General features: G+C 45.0%; 1 protein-coding gene across 3 annotated transcripts in view; it reads right to left on the bottom strand.

Annotated features, from left to right (window-relative positions):
* SMC1B (structural maintenance of chromosomes 1B) overlaps nucleotides 1–16,091 on the bottom strand; it is an 896,774-nt gene that overhangs the window by 171,194 nt on the left and 709,489 nt on the right. For all 3 annotated transcript variants that reach the window (XM_033952101.1, XM_033952100.1, XM_033952102.1), the window contains one exon: nucleotides 10,369–10,525. In XM_033952101.1, coding sequence (XP_033807992.1) covers nucleotides 10,369–10,525 — 157 coding nt within the window. The remainder of the gene's footprint in view (nucleotides 1–10,368; nucleotides 10,526–16,091) is intronic.

A 16,091-nucleotide genomic window follows, 5' to 3' on the forward strand; every position in this document is an offset into this window, starting at 1 on the left:
GCACCGACGGTCTTCGGCCGACCACAGACCCTGCGTCCGCAGACCGTCCAGATGAGCCCCCCACGCGTACTCTGAGGAGTCCGTGGTCAGGACCTTGCTGTAAGGTGGAACGAGAAACAGCAAACCCCCGGAAAGATTGGAAGAGTTGGTCCACCAACGGAGCGATCGACTCAAAGAAGGAGTCACTGATATCGGGGAAGACACTGGATCTCGATCCTGCCGCCACTGAGAGGCCAGAGTCCACTGAGCGAGCCTCAGATGCAGGCGGGCGAAGGGTGTGACGTGAACCGTCGACGCCATGTGACCCAGCAGAATCATCATGTGCTGGGCTGACACCACCGATTGCTTCCGACAGTGGCGGCTCCACCGAAGCAGGGCCTCCCGCCGGAGAGGGGGGAGGAAAGCGCGGAGGCGAACCGTGTCCAGCACGGCCCCAATGAACTGGAGAGACTGCGCTGAGCACAACTGAGACTTGGGAAAGTTCACCTCGAACCCCAGGCCTTGCAGTAGACTGATAGTCTGTTGGGTCGCTAAGATAACCCCCGCCCTGGACGGTGCCTTGATCAACCAATCGTCCAGGTAGGGAAAGACCTGCAGCCCCCGAGAGCGCAGGGCCGCCGCAACCACCACCATACACTTGGTGAACACCCGAGGGGACGACGCCAGACCAAAGGGAAGAACCCGATACTGCAGGTGCAAATCTCCTAGAACTTGCGGAAAGCGGGATGCACCGGAACATGGGTGTATGCTTCCTTCAAGTCCAGGGAGCACATCCAATCCCCTGCTTCCAGAAGTGGATACAAAACCGGAAGCGATAACATACGGAACTTCTCCCGGACCAGGCACTTGTTGAGCCTCCGAAGGTCCAAAATGGGGCGCAAGTCCCCTGTTTTTTTCGGGACCAGAAAGTAGCGGGAGTAAAACCCCTGCCCCCTCTGATCCGGCGGCACCAGCTCTACGGCGCGGAGGCTCAACAAGGCTCTGGCCTCGATCAGGAGAAGGGACAACTGACTCCGCGACTGCGGCCAAGCTCTGGGTGGCATGTCCGGAGGCTGCACGGAGAAGTTGAGTGAATAACCCTCTGAGATGGTCCGGAGCACCCAAGCGTCGGACGTGATCCCAGACCACGCCCCGGTAAATGTGCTGAGGCGACCCCCGATGGGGAGGGGGTTCAGCGAAATCGCGGAGGGGGCCCGCCTCCAACCGCACACCCCGTCAAAAAGACGGCGCGGGCTTGGCCGCTCCCTGCGTGGCGGGTTTAGAAGGGCAACCCCTACCCTGCTGGGGAGGGCGCCGTGGTGGTGGTCTAGAGAAGGCCGGCGTAGACTTCTGAGGATACCTCCTCGGGGGCTGCCGGAAGGAACGCTGCGGAGTGGGCTTAGGCTTCGGACGCACCAAAGAGGCCAGGGAACGTTCCTGTTCAGAAAGCCTCTTGGTCGCCGCATCCAATGAGTCGTTAAAGAGCTCCGCCCCGACGCAAGGCAAGTTAGCCAAGCGCTCTTGCAAATTTGAATCCATCTCGAGGGTACGAAGCCACGCCAGCCGGCGCATGGCCACCGCACAGGCAGATACCCTCGAGGCAAGTTCAAACGCGTCGTAAACTGCGTGGAACAAGTAGAGGCGCAGCTGGGAAAGATTAGAGCTGAAGGTGGCAAACCTGTCTCTATGGGACTCCGGTATTACCTCGCGAAAAGAAGGGAGGTCCTTCACCATCGTACGCAAGAATGACGAGTACGAAAAGGCGTAATTCAGCACCCTCGTCGCCATGAGAGAGTTGGCATAAAGGCGACGGCCGAATTTGTCCAGGGTCCGGCCCTCCCTACCCGGCGGGACCGCTGCCGACACCCTGGAAGGCTGCGATTTCTTAAGTGCCGACTCCACCAGAAGGGAATTGTGAGATAGCTGCCCCTTCTCGAACCCCTTGATGGGAAGGGTGCGATATTTAGACTCCATTTTGGAGGGCACCACTGCGACCGTCAAAGGAGCCTCGAGATTCCGAAGGAAGGTCTGATGGAGGACCTTGTTGATGGGAAGACGAGGGGATTCCCGAGGGGGAGCAGGAAGATCCTGCTCCTCTAAAAACTCCTTGGTGTAAGTGGATCCCTCCAACAAGTCAACACCCAAAGCCACCGCCATATCCTGCACAAATCTCGTGAAGGATGAAGGTCTGGCAGGAGGAGAGGGTGACCGAGACTTCCCAGCCGAGCCGAAGGGAGAGGCCTCGTGAGAGTACCTCGGTTCCCTCCCCGAACCCGATCCCAAGGAGGCACAGTCCTGTGACCTCGAGGGGGTCGGAGACCGATGTTGTCGAAGGGAACCCTTGGGGGATCCCCCCGGGGTCCGGGGCACCGAAGCCCGTCCCTTCGGCCCCGGCGAGGACGCTCGGGAACTCTCCCTGGCAGGAGACCTGAACAAATTGGGATTATCGACCCGCAGGTCCCGAACCCTCAAGGTATCAACCCCAGCAGGCGACGAGCGACCGCGCCGCCGAGGCGAGGCCCGAGACCGCTTGGCCTTCCTCGCACGGTGCCTCGCCCGAGGCTTGCCCGAGGGTGATGAACCTCGCGAGGACTCCGAGGACGACGACGAGAGCCGCCGCACCCGGCGCACCTTGTCGCGTGGGCGCACGCTACGCTCCGGCTGTCCCCTCGAAGCCGAGTCCGAGGGCAATGCCGAGGGCGCCTCTGGAGCCGAAGCCCCGGTACCCGAGGCCGAGGTCGCCAACTGCGGGGGCATCGAGGCCGAAGCAGTCGAGGCCGAAGCCTGCTGCAGGTGCTCAATAGCCCCGGTGAGCTCCGAGGCGATCAACGCCCGGAGCAATTCCTGGAACACCGGGACCGACATCCCCTGGGGCAGCACCTGCCTACGCTCCTCAGAGGGCGACCTTGGTCTCGAGTATTCCCTCGGGTCGATGGACTTGGGCATCCTGGGCTGAGTGGAGGCGGACCCTCCCGCCGTCGAAGAGCCCGAGGATGGCTTTTTAGATGATCCTGGAGCTGAGGAGGGAAGTGGAGACTTACCCGAGGCCTTGGATGCAGCTACCGGCTTAGAGGGCATCGAGGGACGAGGCGAAGCCGAGGGTCCCGAGGCCGAGGTCGAGGTCAAGGCCGGGGCCGAAGCCGAGGCCGAACTCGAGGCCTTCCCAGGCGGGGACTCTACGGAGAAAAGATCCGCCATGCGGGCCTTACGGCGCGTGAGTGCCCGCTTCTGAAAGGTGGCACACTTGACACACGCCTCTGTCGGGTGCTGGGGCCCCAAGCACCGTAAACAGCAGCGATGGGGGTCTGTTATCGAAAGTAATCGGTCACAACGACCGCACTTTTTAAACCCCGTAACAGGCCGGGACATGGGCCTACAACGTGGCCGGGAACGAACGAGGTTCCCGGGCCGTGGCTACCGGGAGCCCCCGGAGCGACGGAAAAAGAAACTTTTTTTTTTTTTTTTTAAATGAAAAACAAAGAAAGAAAGAAAGAACTACACGCAGCGACCGCGTCGAAAAACGTCCACAGCCGCGGCGACAGAAGGCAATTAGAGCACAAAAATATCCACAGGGCTTCTGGCTCCGCGGATGAATTAGAACTGAGGACCACGAGGTGGGGATGCGCCCTCTAGTGGGCAAGAAGGCTAGCACATGCGTGGTGCAGTGTGCAAACTTGAAACTTCAATCAAGTTTGCTTGAAAAGCTGTCCGCGCTGGGGCTCCGTAGATGACGTCACCCACATGTGAGAATATCATGCCTGCTTGTCCTGGGATAACCTCTATATTGGGTAATTCATGGTACAGGAACTCACATCATCTTCCATTTCAATTTCATTTACAGATGATGAATCAAAACTCTCCATAGTATCTTCATTAAGAGCTTTTACCTGGGTTTTCTGCCATAAAGGAGATTGCTGCTTTTTGGCTTTCAGAGGCTGAAGTCTGCTCCCATCCCATTAAAGCACAGCTCTGGGTTGCTGGAACTCCCTGTGATTGTGGGTTACACCCTTTTCTTTCCCTGCAATGAGCTGATTATCTCTCCCTACAGGTGAGTTTGGGGAACTTCCCTTCTGGTGCCTGCTAATCTGGTTTAAACCAGTCTCAAAGGTTAGAGGGGAGATCCGGGAAACTACAGACCAGTGAGTCTGACCTCAGTACCGGGAAAGATGGTAGAAGCACTGATAAACGACAGCATCATTGATCATCTTGACAGACACGGTCTGATGAGGACCAGCCAGCACGGTTTCAGCAAAGGCAGATCTTGTTTGACGCACTTCTTTGAGGGAGTAAACAGGCAGATAGACAAGGACGACCTGGTCAACATTGTATATCTGGATTTTCAGAAGGCGTTCGACAAGGTTCCACATGAACAACTAGTTCGGAAAATTGCAAGCCATGGAATCGAAGGTGAATGTGGGTTACAGCCTGTTTAATATCTATCTCGTCTCCTTGGGAAACCTCCTGCAAAGTTTAAAGCTCAAATTCTTCATCTACGCAGATGATATCACTATAGTCATCCCGCTAACTAGTTTTACACCAGAGTTGCTAAACTCTTTATCAAGCAAGCTAAATCAGCTAGAACTCAGGATGATATCTTATAGATTTAAATTAAACTCTGAAAAAACTAAATTCTTCCTAGCAACACCCAACGACAAAATCAAGGACACCACAATTCAAGTGAATTGATCAGATTTTCCCCTAGAACAAACCTTAAAAGTACTGGGAATCACTTTAGACAAACATCTTACACTGGAGAAACACACCAATCTTATATTTAAGAAAAGCATCTCGGTGTTCTGGAAACTCCGCACCATAAAAAAATACTTCGACGAGACCTCATTTCGTTTGTTAGTACAATCCTCCATTCTCAGCATCCTGGACTACTGCAACATCATCTGGGCTCCGTGAAGAAAACCATCAGAAGACTGAAATTGATTCAGAACATTGCCGTCCGCCTCATTTTTGGCCTGAACAAATAGGAACATGTCATCCCCTTCTACCATAAATTGCACTGGTTACCATTTGAATCCAGAGTCCTGTTCAAGTTCTCATGCTTCTGCTACAAAACAGTTTTTGGTATATCACCAAGATACCTCAACCCACACTTCAATTTAAACTACAACAATAAGAGCTCCCCCAGAATTCACCTGTTCACCTTCCCCTCACTAAAATTATGCCATTTCAAAAGGTACCTCAACAGAACCTTCTCCTTCCAGGCGGCTAAACTGAACCCATGGCTAGCCCAAATTGTGCTCGATGCCCCCGCTTACCTTGACTTCAGAAAACAACTCAAAACACATTTATTCCACAAACTGAACTCTTAATACACTTGACTTCTACTTCTTTCATCACCACCCACTAATGGCCAGGAATTTCCTCCTACTCCTTTTTATTGTACTTTCCTAACCTGTTAATTTCAGTGACTTCATTGTTTGAAACTCTCTGGGTAAGGCGATATACAAAAATAAAATTATTATTATTAAATACTCACGTGGATTAAAAACTGGCTGGAGCATAGGAAACAGAGAGTGGGGGTAAATGGACAATACTTGGACTGGAAGAGCGTCGCCAGTGGGGTGCCGCAGGGCTCGGTGCTTGGACCCGTGCTCAACATCTTTATAAACGATCTGGATATTGGTACGACGAGTGAAGTGATTAAATTTGAGGACAATATGAAGTTATTCAGAGTAGTGAAGACACAGGGGGATTGCGAAGATCTGCAACGTGACATAATCAAGCTCGAAAAACGGGTATCGACATGGTAAATGAGGTTCAATGCGGATAAGTGTAAAGTGATGCATGTCGGTAACAAAAATCTCATGCACAAATACAGGGTGTCCGGGGCGGTACTTGGAGAGACCTCCCAGGAAAGAGACTTGGGAGTTCTGATCGACAAGTCAATGAAGCCATCCATGCAATGCGCAGCGGTGGCGAAAAGGGCAAACAGAATGCTAGGAATGCTAAAGAAGGGGGATCACGAACAGATTGGAGAAGGTTATCATGCGTCCTCACCTGGAGTACTGCGTCCAGCACTGGTCGCCGTACATGAAGGAGGACACGGTACTACTTGAAAGGGTCGAGAGAAGAGCTTCTAAAATGGTAAGGGGCTAGAGGAGTTGCAGTACATCAAGAGATTAGAGAAACTGGGTCTCTTCTCCCTTGAAAAGAGGAGACTGAGAAGACACATGATCGAAACATTCAAGATACTGAAGGGAATAGACTTAGTAGATAAAGACAGGTTGTTCACCCTCTCTAAGGTAGGGAGAACGAGAGGGCACTCTCTAAAGTTGAAAGGGGATAGATTCTGTACAAAAGTAAAGAAGTTCTTCTTCACCCAGAGAGTGGTAGAAAACTGGAACGCTCTTCCAGAGTCTGTTATAAGGAAAAACACCCTCCAGGGATTCAAGACAAAGTTGGACAAGTTCCTGCTAAACTGGAACGTATGCAGGTGAGGCTAGACTCATTTAGAGCACTTGTCTTTGACCTGGGGGCCACCATGTGAGCGGACTGCTGGGCACGAAGGACCATTGGTCTGACCCAGCAGTGGCAATTCTTATGTTCTTAATTTATATCAATCACAACTGACTAAGGGTTGTATATCAGGTACTATCGCGGAATTGTTAACCATTGTTTTGCCAAAGCCAAACAGAGATCCCATGTTGGTTTCAAATTACAGGCCTATTTCTTTAATTAATTAATGTGGATGGGAAAATCCTGACTAAATTATTGGCTTTAAGATTACCAAGGCTCTCCCTTATATGATTGATATGCACCAAACGGGTTTTGTTGCACAAAGACATTCTTCAAATAATACCAGATTGGCATTTCACAAACAATGGATGATCCGGCCTTCTCTGTTTCTTTGGATGCAGAAGCCTTTGATCGTGTAGAATGTACTTTCATGTATCAAGTAATGGATTTATTCAAATGATTCAAACCTTGTATAGTTCCCCTTCTGCCAGATTATATATTAATAATACATTCTCAGAGTGTTTTTGTCTGAAAAGGGGAGTTAGACAAAGATGTCCCTTATCTCCTTTGCTTTTTGATATTGTTTTGGAACCTTTGTTGTTGGCCATTCAGCAGACAAAGGAGATAAAGGGAATTCCATATGCAGGTTGAGAATATAAGGTTTTGGCCTATGCAGATGATATTTTGCTTCATTTGAAGAATCCTGAATCTACCATACTGCATTTACTGGAATTGATTGATTGATTTGGCAAATTTTCTGGTTAAAAAATAAACTGGAGCAAATCAGAGGTTCTTCCATTAAATGTGCATTGTGTAAAAGGTTTAATTGATTCATTCCCATTGCTTTGGAAGGAAGAAGGATCCATTCCCATTCCTTTGGAAGGAAGAGGGAATAAAATATTTGGGTATTATGATTCAAAGAACTTTGGAAGACACAATGACAGTAAATGAAAAGTCTTTATTGCTGAAAGTCAAAGAAATGTATGAGCATTGGAACCCATTACATCTTTCTTGATTGGGGAGAGTCCAAACTGTTAAAATGATGATTTTGCCTGTAGTTTGCTATCAAATGAATATGTTGCCGGTTTATTTCCACGGGTCCTTTTATAAAAAAATTGAATGGGATCCTTACAAAGTTTGTTTGGCTGGGTAAATCTGCTAGAATAGCCTTAGTATCTTTGCAAAAACCACAATTGGCAAGGGGGGAGGGGGGGGTAAATTTTCCAAATTTCTACAGATATCATCAAGCTTTCATTATGCGGCAGGGTATGTATTAGATCCTTCCTGAAGTCTTGGAGCATCTTCTGGACTGGCTGATATTAGAATATCAACTCATGTCCCTATTACGATTGTGCCATATTTGGAGTATCAAGTTGCCAAGGATTTATAAAGACAATAGTATTCTTTTTTCCACCTGGAATACATTAAAATTTATTAATAATTTAACATCTACTCCAGTACAACAATCCAGATGTCAGTCTCTATGGTTAAACTCCAAGATACAAATCGGCGAGTCTAAAATCCTCTGGAAACATTGGCTGCAGGCAGGCATACGTACTTTAGATGATGTGATCTCAAATGGGAAAATGGTAATTTTATTACAACTGCAACAATCATTCAGCATATCAAAGTCTCAAGCTTATAAATGGTTGCAGTTGAAACAGGCCATTCAGAAAGAGTTCCCTGATTGGCGCAACGTAAAAAATCAGTATAGCTTACTGGGCCTATGTTTCCTGACAGATTTTCAAGGGCACCAGGCCACCAAGTGGTACAAATTAATATCTGAATATTTGAATAAAAAAACCTAAAACAAGCCTAAAAGACATTTGGAGCATTGAGATAAAACAGCAGATTTCTGCTACTCAATGGCCACGGATTTGGACTTGGAGGATGATATGTACAGCGTTGGCATCTATGAGACAAACCTGGTTCTTTTTGTTACATAGAATTTTTTGGACCCCAGTTCATTTGCAAAATTTGGATAGTTCAAAGTCTAATATATGGTGGCACTGTCATCTTGAAGTAGGGACACTGAATCATTTGTTGTTTTATTGTCCCTTGATACTCAATTTTTGGAAATCAATATGGGGACAAATTAATATGATACTGAAACATCGATTCCGTTGTCCTACGATGTGGTCATTTGTGGGACATTGTTGAAAGCTAAAAATCTATTAGACAGGTGTAAAAGCAGACTTCTTATAATTATGACAAGGGTTGCCATGCAGATGGTCACCAGGAATTGGAAAAACTGGGACAGGCTAAATTTTTCCTTTTGGTGGGAAACTTTGTTTCAATGTTATAGATATGAAAAAATGAATTTGGAAATATTAGGACATAATACAATTTTTAAAACAACATGGAGTCTATTAGTGGAATTTGTCAAATCAGATTAATTGTATATGCTTTCAATTCCTATTTGTTTTTCGCACGCATCCCGGGAGGGTGGGGGGGAGGGAATATGTTTTGTATTGTATTATTTGATTGGATGTAATTATTACTTGTTTGAAAATTTTTGCACTTTGTATTCAAATTGAAAATCAATAAAGAATTACAAAAAAATAAAAGATATTGCAGCACTAGAAAAGGTCCAAAAGAAGAGCAACCAAGATTAAAAAGAGGACGGAACTCCTCTCATATGAGGAAAGACTAAAGAGGTTTGGGCTCTTCAGCTTGGAAAGGAAAGAGCTAAGGGGAGATAAGATTGAAGTCTACAAAATCCTGAGTGGTGAAGAATGGGTAGAAATAGTTCGTTTTTTACTGCATCAAAATTTACAAAGCCTAGGGGACACTCAAAGTTACAGAGGAAGAAATATTTTTTCACTTAGAGATTAGTTAAGCTCTGGAACACATTGCCAGAGGATGTGGTAAGAGTGTTTAATGTAGCTGGTTTTAAAAAAGGTTTGGACAAGTTCCTGAAGGAAAAGTCCATAATCTGCTGTTGAGACAGACAATGGAAGAAGCCACTGCTTGCCTTGGATTGGTGGCATGGAATGCTGCTACTATTTGGGTTTTTGTATACTTGTGACTTAGATTGGCCTCTATGAAGATGGGATAGTGGGCTAGATGGACCATTGGTCTGATTCTTACTTTCTTATGACCTTGCCCACCGAGAATACTTCTTAAAACCACTGAGAGTTTTAAGGGACATCGGGACAAAAATAACTGAAGTGAAATGGAATGTTTCAATTTTTATTTATGAAAACCAAAACTTTACCTGACCAAATGCTCAGGTTTAAGAGGGCCAATGGAGCTGCGCAAACATAAAGAAAACCTTAGGCAGAAAAAACACCAGGAAAACTAAAAATGGAATAAAGTAAAAAGAAAATGAAAAGATAAGCAGGAAAATGGTCCTGCATACTAAATGGAAGGCACTAAAAATAGTATAAGAGATGTACTATGGAAAGCTGGCCTAAAAAAACTGCTCTTATTTGTGGAAAAACTTTACATGAGCAGGAAGGCACCCACACATGCGAAATGCAGCATTACCAATGGCTTCAAAAATTATTAGAACATTGGAAAGTGGGTTTCATCATAGAGTGTGGCATAGTGGTTAAAGCTACAACCTCAGCACCCTGAGGTTGTGGGTTCAAACCCACGCTGTTCCTTGTGACCCTGGGCAAGTCACTTAATCCCCCCATTGCCCCAGGTACATTAGATAGATTGTGCGTCCGCCGGGACAGACAAGGAAAAATGCTTGAGTACCTGAATAAATTCATGTAAACCATTCTGAGCTCCCCTGGGAGAACGGTATATAAAATTGAATAAATAAGATCAGTTGATGTCATCCATATGTGGTAAATACTGTCTTACCTGTCCTCAGAGAAAACATCATATTCACAAGTACAGAAATAAAATAAATCAGAACATGTAAAATTTTTATAAAAGTATTATTAATTTTATACGCTTGATATTTACCATCTACTGATTCTTGAAATTTATCCTTGACATTTTGTAGTTTCTCCAAAGCTCTTAGATTTGGTGTAGCTGTTTTTAACAATATACTTTCTTGATATGCTGTTTGTTGCTGCATACTCGTAAGCTGGGCTGCTACCTCTTCATCAGTCCTCAGATCCTGAATGCAAGGCAATGAAAAAAACATTACAGCACTATATATATATATATATAATTTTTTTTTTTTTAAACTGTAAAGATAGCATTTTCAACTAATGAAATGAATAAAATCTAGCTACTTTTTGGGAACTTGCCAGGTGACCTAAACTGACTATGGTTGGAAACAGGATACTGGGCTTGATGGACTTTTGATTTGACTCATGAATAGTATATTCTTATGTATAAAGCAAATTAAATTCTGTACATTCCCACTGTCACCCTGAGACAAAACGTAGATTAGACGTGAGGATATCTGCAGGCATTCAATATCAATTCAGTTTACGAACACAAATACGACTTCATTTGAAAAATTGCCCAAGTTAGGTATGAAGAGTATTAAAGCATGACCAATCTAAAATAGCCAGGAAAGGTATCACTTTAGGGATAGTGGGCTGTACCCTTGTCTGGAAATACTCTGCCAGGTGCTGGGGGTATTGCAAATCGATTCACATATACAGGCAGTCCTCAAGTTACAGACCCCAACTTAAGTATGATTCATACTTAAGAATGAGGTTGTGGTTTCATTTGATTTCACTGAGCAGTATTTCCAGTGGCATAGACTCCTACACTTCTCCTGCAGCATATTTAGAAATGATGCATGACCATATTAAGAACAGTGTGTGGTTGTACATGCTGTACCTTAGAGGGACCACTGGTAGGGACAGTTGGCCCTTTTGTCAGCTGGGAGCAGCAGTAAGTATCAAGAATCTTAAAATCTACAAGTTCTGAGATACATACAAATCTGACTTAAGAACAACTTTAAAAACATAACTCATTCTTAACCCAGGGACTGCCTGTACTGTATATGTAGCTAGCCTATTGCATTCATACATTAAATGGGGCTTCTTTGTGCAAAAAGGTAGATTCTAGAGTGGACCTTTTTTTGATATGCCAGCTGAAGATCCCTTATTTATTTCTTAGTTGTATAAACAGGTTCTCGAGGCATATCCACCTAAAAATTTCTTATGCTTTGAGAATCAGTGACGGATACAGTAACTGGGTTGGTTGTAGCAATATAGAACAGTAGGTTTAATCGAAATACCTCAGCCCCACCACTCCACCGCAATAATAATCTTTTCTAAAGCGGGAGATTTACGTGGTGCTTCATCATTGGTAAATCGTCTCTAGCGCTGTGGTTGCATTTAAATTAGTTATTTGACTTATAATAGAATTTAGCAATCAATAAATAAGGAGTTGTGAGGGCAGAACTACATAAAAGCACGCTCGTCCAGTACCTTAGGAAGACCATGATTCCGAGAGGTCTCAGGATATTGAAAGAACCAAAGATGGTTTCTACAAATAAGACCTTTAATGAGAAATGGACGGCCATCCTTAATAGATGTTCCAGGGACCTTATGATTTTGCTCGTTGATACGACGGAAGATACCGAGAAGGAATTGTGTATGAAAGCCACTGCACTTGAGAATGAATTGCAACAGAGCCACAATACGGAGGAATTTGATAAAAAATTGAATGATCTGAAATCTACTATTCAAACATTTCGAGAAGAGGTGAAGGCGACGAAAATACGGAAATGGAAGAGGGACGAAAGGGACTATCTCAATGACCGCGTGTATACCTGGCAGCGTCGAAACTTTAATACTCCACAACGACAAAAAGTATCATTTGAAGGTTCCTCAGGGGATTCTGAAATGACGAGTGAAGAATCAGTTGATGCTAATAGTGAGAAGCCGGGGGAAACAGCAAAACCACCAAGAGGCAGAGGAAGGACACGCCAACAAAGAGGCAGAGGCAAGGTTACACAGCCTGCCCCCAGTACTCGGACCACGAGTCGTCAATAATAAATTTATCTACTCTTCCGCTTACCGTTGAACAACAACAGGTTTTGGAGTTGGGGTTGGGACTCGTTCCTACGAGCCCCCCTGACTTCTTTAAACTCCATGTGGCCCTGCATGCATTCATTCGGAAAATGCAGCTAAAGGTTTTCTTTCAAAAACAAAATGAGAACTTTATATGTCACCAAGTGGATGTCACCCAATCCATTAATAATATGAAAGCTGGAGAAGAACCGGACTTTGACAACACAATAGAGATTTGTAGAACCAAATCTAACTGGGTCCCCCCTGGTCCTGTGGATCCGCTGATTGTAGCTTTTCGTGAATTGGTCAGTAAAGCTCTTTATGAGTTACAGTCTCAATGGGTAAATAGAGGCCCATATAATATTTCAAGATCCCAGTATCAAGCATTGACAAGCCTGCTAGCTGAAGACCAAATTGTCATCATTAAGGCGGACAAAGGGGGGTGCCACAGTCTTACTAAATAGACAAGACTATGAACAAGAAGCTAATCGCCAGTTAGCTAATGTACAGGCTTATTACAAATTGGCGGGTGACCCCACTGAAGCTCTAGGGGCTAAGATACTTGAATTCCTGAACATTTATTTGGAGAGTGGCATGATCACCCATAGGGAATACAGATATCTCTATGAGAAACACCCAATAACCCCTAGAATCTCCTTTGTGCCAAAAATACACAAAACATTGAACTGCCCACCTGGGCGGCCAATAGTGAACACTCGAGGGTCGGTTCTGGAACCTCTCTCGAAATTTATTGATTTCTTTTTAAGGAGCCAGGTCCCTAAGATACGATCATATATTAGGGACTCTTCCGATTTCCTTAGAAAATTAACAACAAATGAGATTAGTATGGAGGGAAAATGGATGGTCACGCTGGATGTAGTGTCCCTCTATACCCAGATCCCCCAGTCAGAGGCACTGAAAGTTATATTTGACACTTTAGATCATCGTACCCCTCCTCAACGTGTGTCTACCACCTTCCTCACACAGTTAGCTAAGTGGGTCATTCAAGAAAGTTACTTTCGATACCATCATGACTTTTATCAACAGATTCAGGGGGTGGCTATGGGGGCGACTCTGGCCCCCTCGGTGGCGGCCCTCTTTATGGCCAAATTTGAAGAGGACCATATCTATTCATCACAATGGTTTGGTTCCACTGTATTTTGGGGCCGCTTTCTTGATGATGTTTTTTTCATCTGGGACGATACAAGGGATAAGCTGGATCAATTTATACAATATCTTAACACGATTGATGATAACATAAAATTTACCATGCTATGCCATCCCACTCAGATGGTGTTTTTGGATATTGCTATTTCTGTTTTTGAAGGTAAAATCCAGACTTCCCTGTATCGTAAACCGGTGACACGGAACACCATCCTCCATTACGATAGCTTCCACCCATTTAAGTTAAGATTCAATCTCCCCATAGCACAATTCTTGCGGATTCGTAGGGTTTGTTCCTCTTTAGAAGAGTATAAAAAACAGGCGGATCTGCTAGCGGACAGATTCCGCAGGAGGGGTTACCCGGAAAAATCTATACGTCATGCGCATTTAAGGGCTAGATACGCTCAGAGGGAGTTACTTTTGGGTATTCAAGAGGAGGTTGAGGGGAGCACCCAAGGAGTATTGACATGTGTGCTTCCTTATTCGAAGGCCACTAGGTTGCTGGTGGGTTATATGCATCGCTACTGGCATATAGTACAGATTCACCCATCTCTTAGTGAGTTCCCTCGTGTAGCATACTCTAGAGGTAGGACCCTGGGGCAAAGATGTGACCCTTTAAAATATGAGAAGAAGGCTGTGAGGGAGAGAGGATGTCACAATCCCTGTGGAAAGTGCCAGTGGTGTTCTTCTACCATTATAGGGGACGTATGGAGGGTTCCAGGTAGATCGGTATCTTTGTATTCGAATGCAATTACAGATTGCACATCTGAAGATGTAATATATGCGATCATATGTCCCTGTGAGCTGGTCTACATTGGTAGAACGAATCGCAAAATCAAGATTCGACTTAATGAACACAAGTCACGTATTGTCAACAACGTGGTTCAGGCCCCCTTGGTAACCCACTGGCAGAAATATAAACATGGGGTGGATCAATTGAGATGGCGTGTGGTGGAGAGAGTGACGGGGAGGGAGGGTGAGAAGGATGTACGGAGATTGAATGAGATTGAACAGAGAACAATTTTTACATTGGATACTGTGGAGCCGCGGGGATTGAATGCCGAGATTGACTGGACTACATTGATTGGAGGGTGAATGGACCAATGGACTGCTGCATGTGGGGGGTGTGTCACGTTAAGAAAACTATTTATACCTGGACTGAGGACGCCGCCGCCATCTTTCACAGACAGTACACTTGTGAGTCGGATGACTGCGGCTACCTCGGTGAGTTATGTTAAGAGGGGATAGTTACATTGACATTAAGCTTTGAATGGTGGGTGGTGATAGGTGAGAAATGTCACGGTCACTGCCCTAAGATGTTTCTTATCTTTTATACAGGGAGACCCTTGAGACAGGACAATCAGTGTGAAACATGTCGGGTCGGACTCCCAGGTCTAGCTGTGTATAGACGTTAAGTATACAATTTTATACACTTTACAACTCCTTATTTATTGATTGCTAAATTCTATTATAAGTCAAATAACTAATTTAAATGCAACCACAGCGCTAGAGACGATTTACCAATGATGAAGCACCACGTAAATCTCCCGCTTTAGAAAAGATTATTATTGCGGTGGAGTGGTGGGGCTGAGGTATTTCGATTAAACCTACTGTTCTATATTGCTACAACCAACCCAGTTACTGTATCCGTCACTGATTCTCAAAGCATAAGAAATTTTTAGGTGGATATGCCTCGAGAACCTGTTTATACAACTAAGAAATAAATAAGGGATCTTCAGCTGGCATATCAAAAAAAGGTCCACTCTAGAATCTACCTTTTTGCACAAAGAAGCCCCATTTAATGTATGAATGCAATAGGCTAGCTACATATACAGTACAGGCAGTCCCTGGGTTAAGAATGAGTTATGTTTTTAAAGTTGTTCTTAAGTCAGATTTGTATGTATCTCAGAACTTGTAGATTTTAAGATTCTTGATACTTACTGCTGCTCCCAGCTGACAAAAGGGCCAACTGTCCCTACCAGTGGTCCCTCTAAGGTACAGCATGTACAACCACACACTGTTCTTAATATGGTCATGCATCATTTCTAAATATGCTGCAGGAGAAGTGTAGGAGTCTATGCCACTGGAAATACTGCTCAGTGAAATCAAATGAAACCACAACCTCATTCTTAAGTATGAATCATACTCCCAGGTCTAGCTGTGTATAGACGTTAAGTATACAATTTTATACACTTTACAACTCCTTATTTATTGATTGCTAAATTCTATTATAAGTCAAATAACTAATTTAAATGCAACCACAGCGCTAGAGACGATTTACCAATGATGAAGCACCACGTAAATCTCCCGCTTTAGAAAAGATTATTATTGCGGTGGAGTGGTGGGGCTGAGGTATTTCGATTAAACCTACTGTTCTATATTGCTACAACCAACCCAGTTACTGTATCCGTACATGACTTAGTTTGAGTGGGCTGGATATAAATTTATACAAATTACTGGTTTTGAGTAAAGCTTATAGTTGAGAATCAGTGAGGCATTGATTTGGGAGTTTCTCCATAGTAACATAGTAGATGACGGCAGATA

This window comes from Geotrypetes seraphini, chromosome 7, assembly GCF_902459505.1.
Source record: "Geotrypetes seraphini chromosome 7, aGeoSer1.1, whole genome shotgun sequence".
NCBI lineage: Eukaryota > Metazoa > Chordata > Amphibia > Gymnophiona > Dermophiidae > Geotrypetes > Geotrypetes seraphini.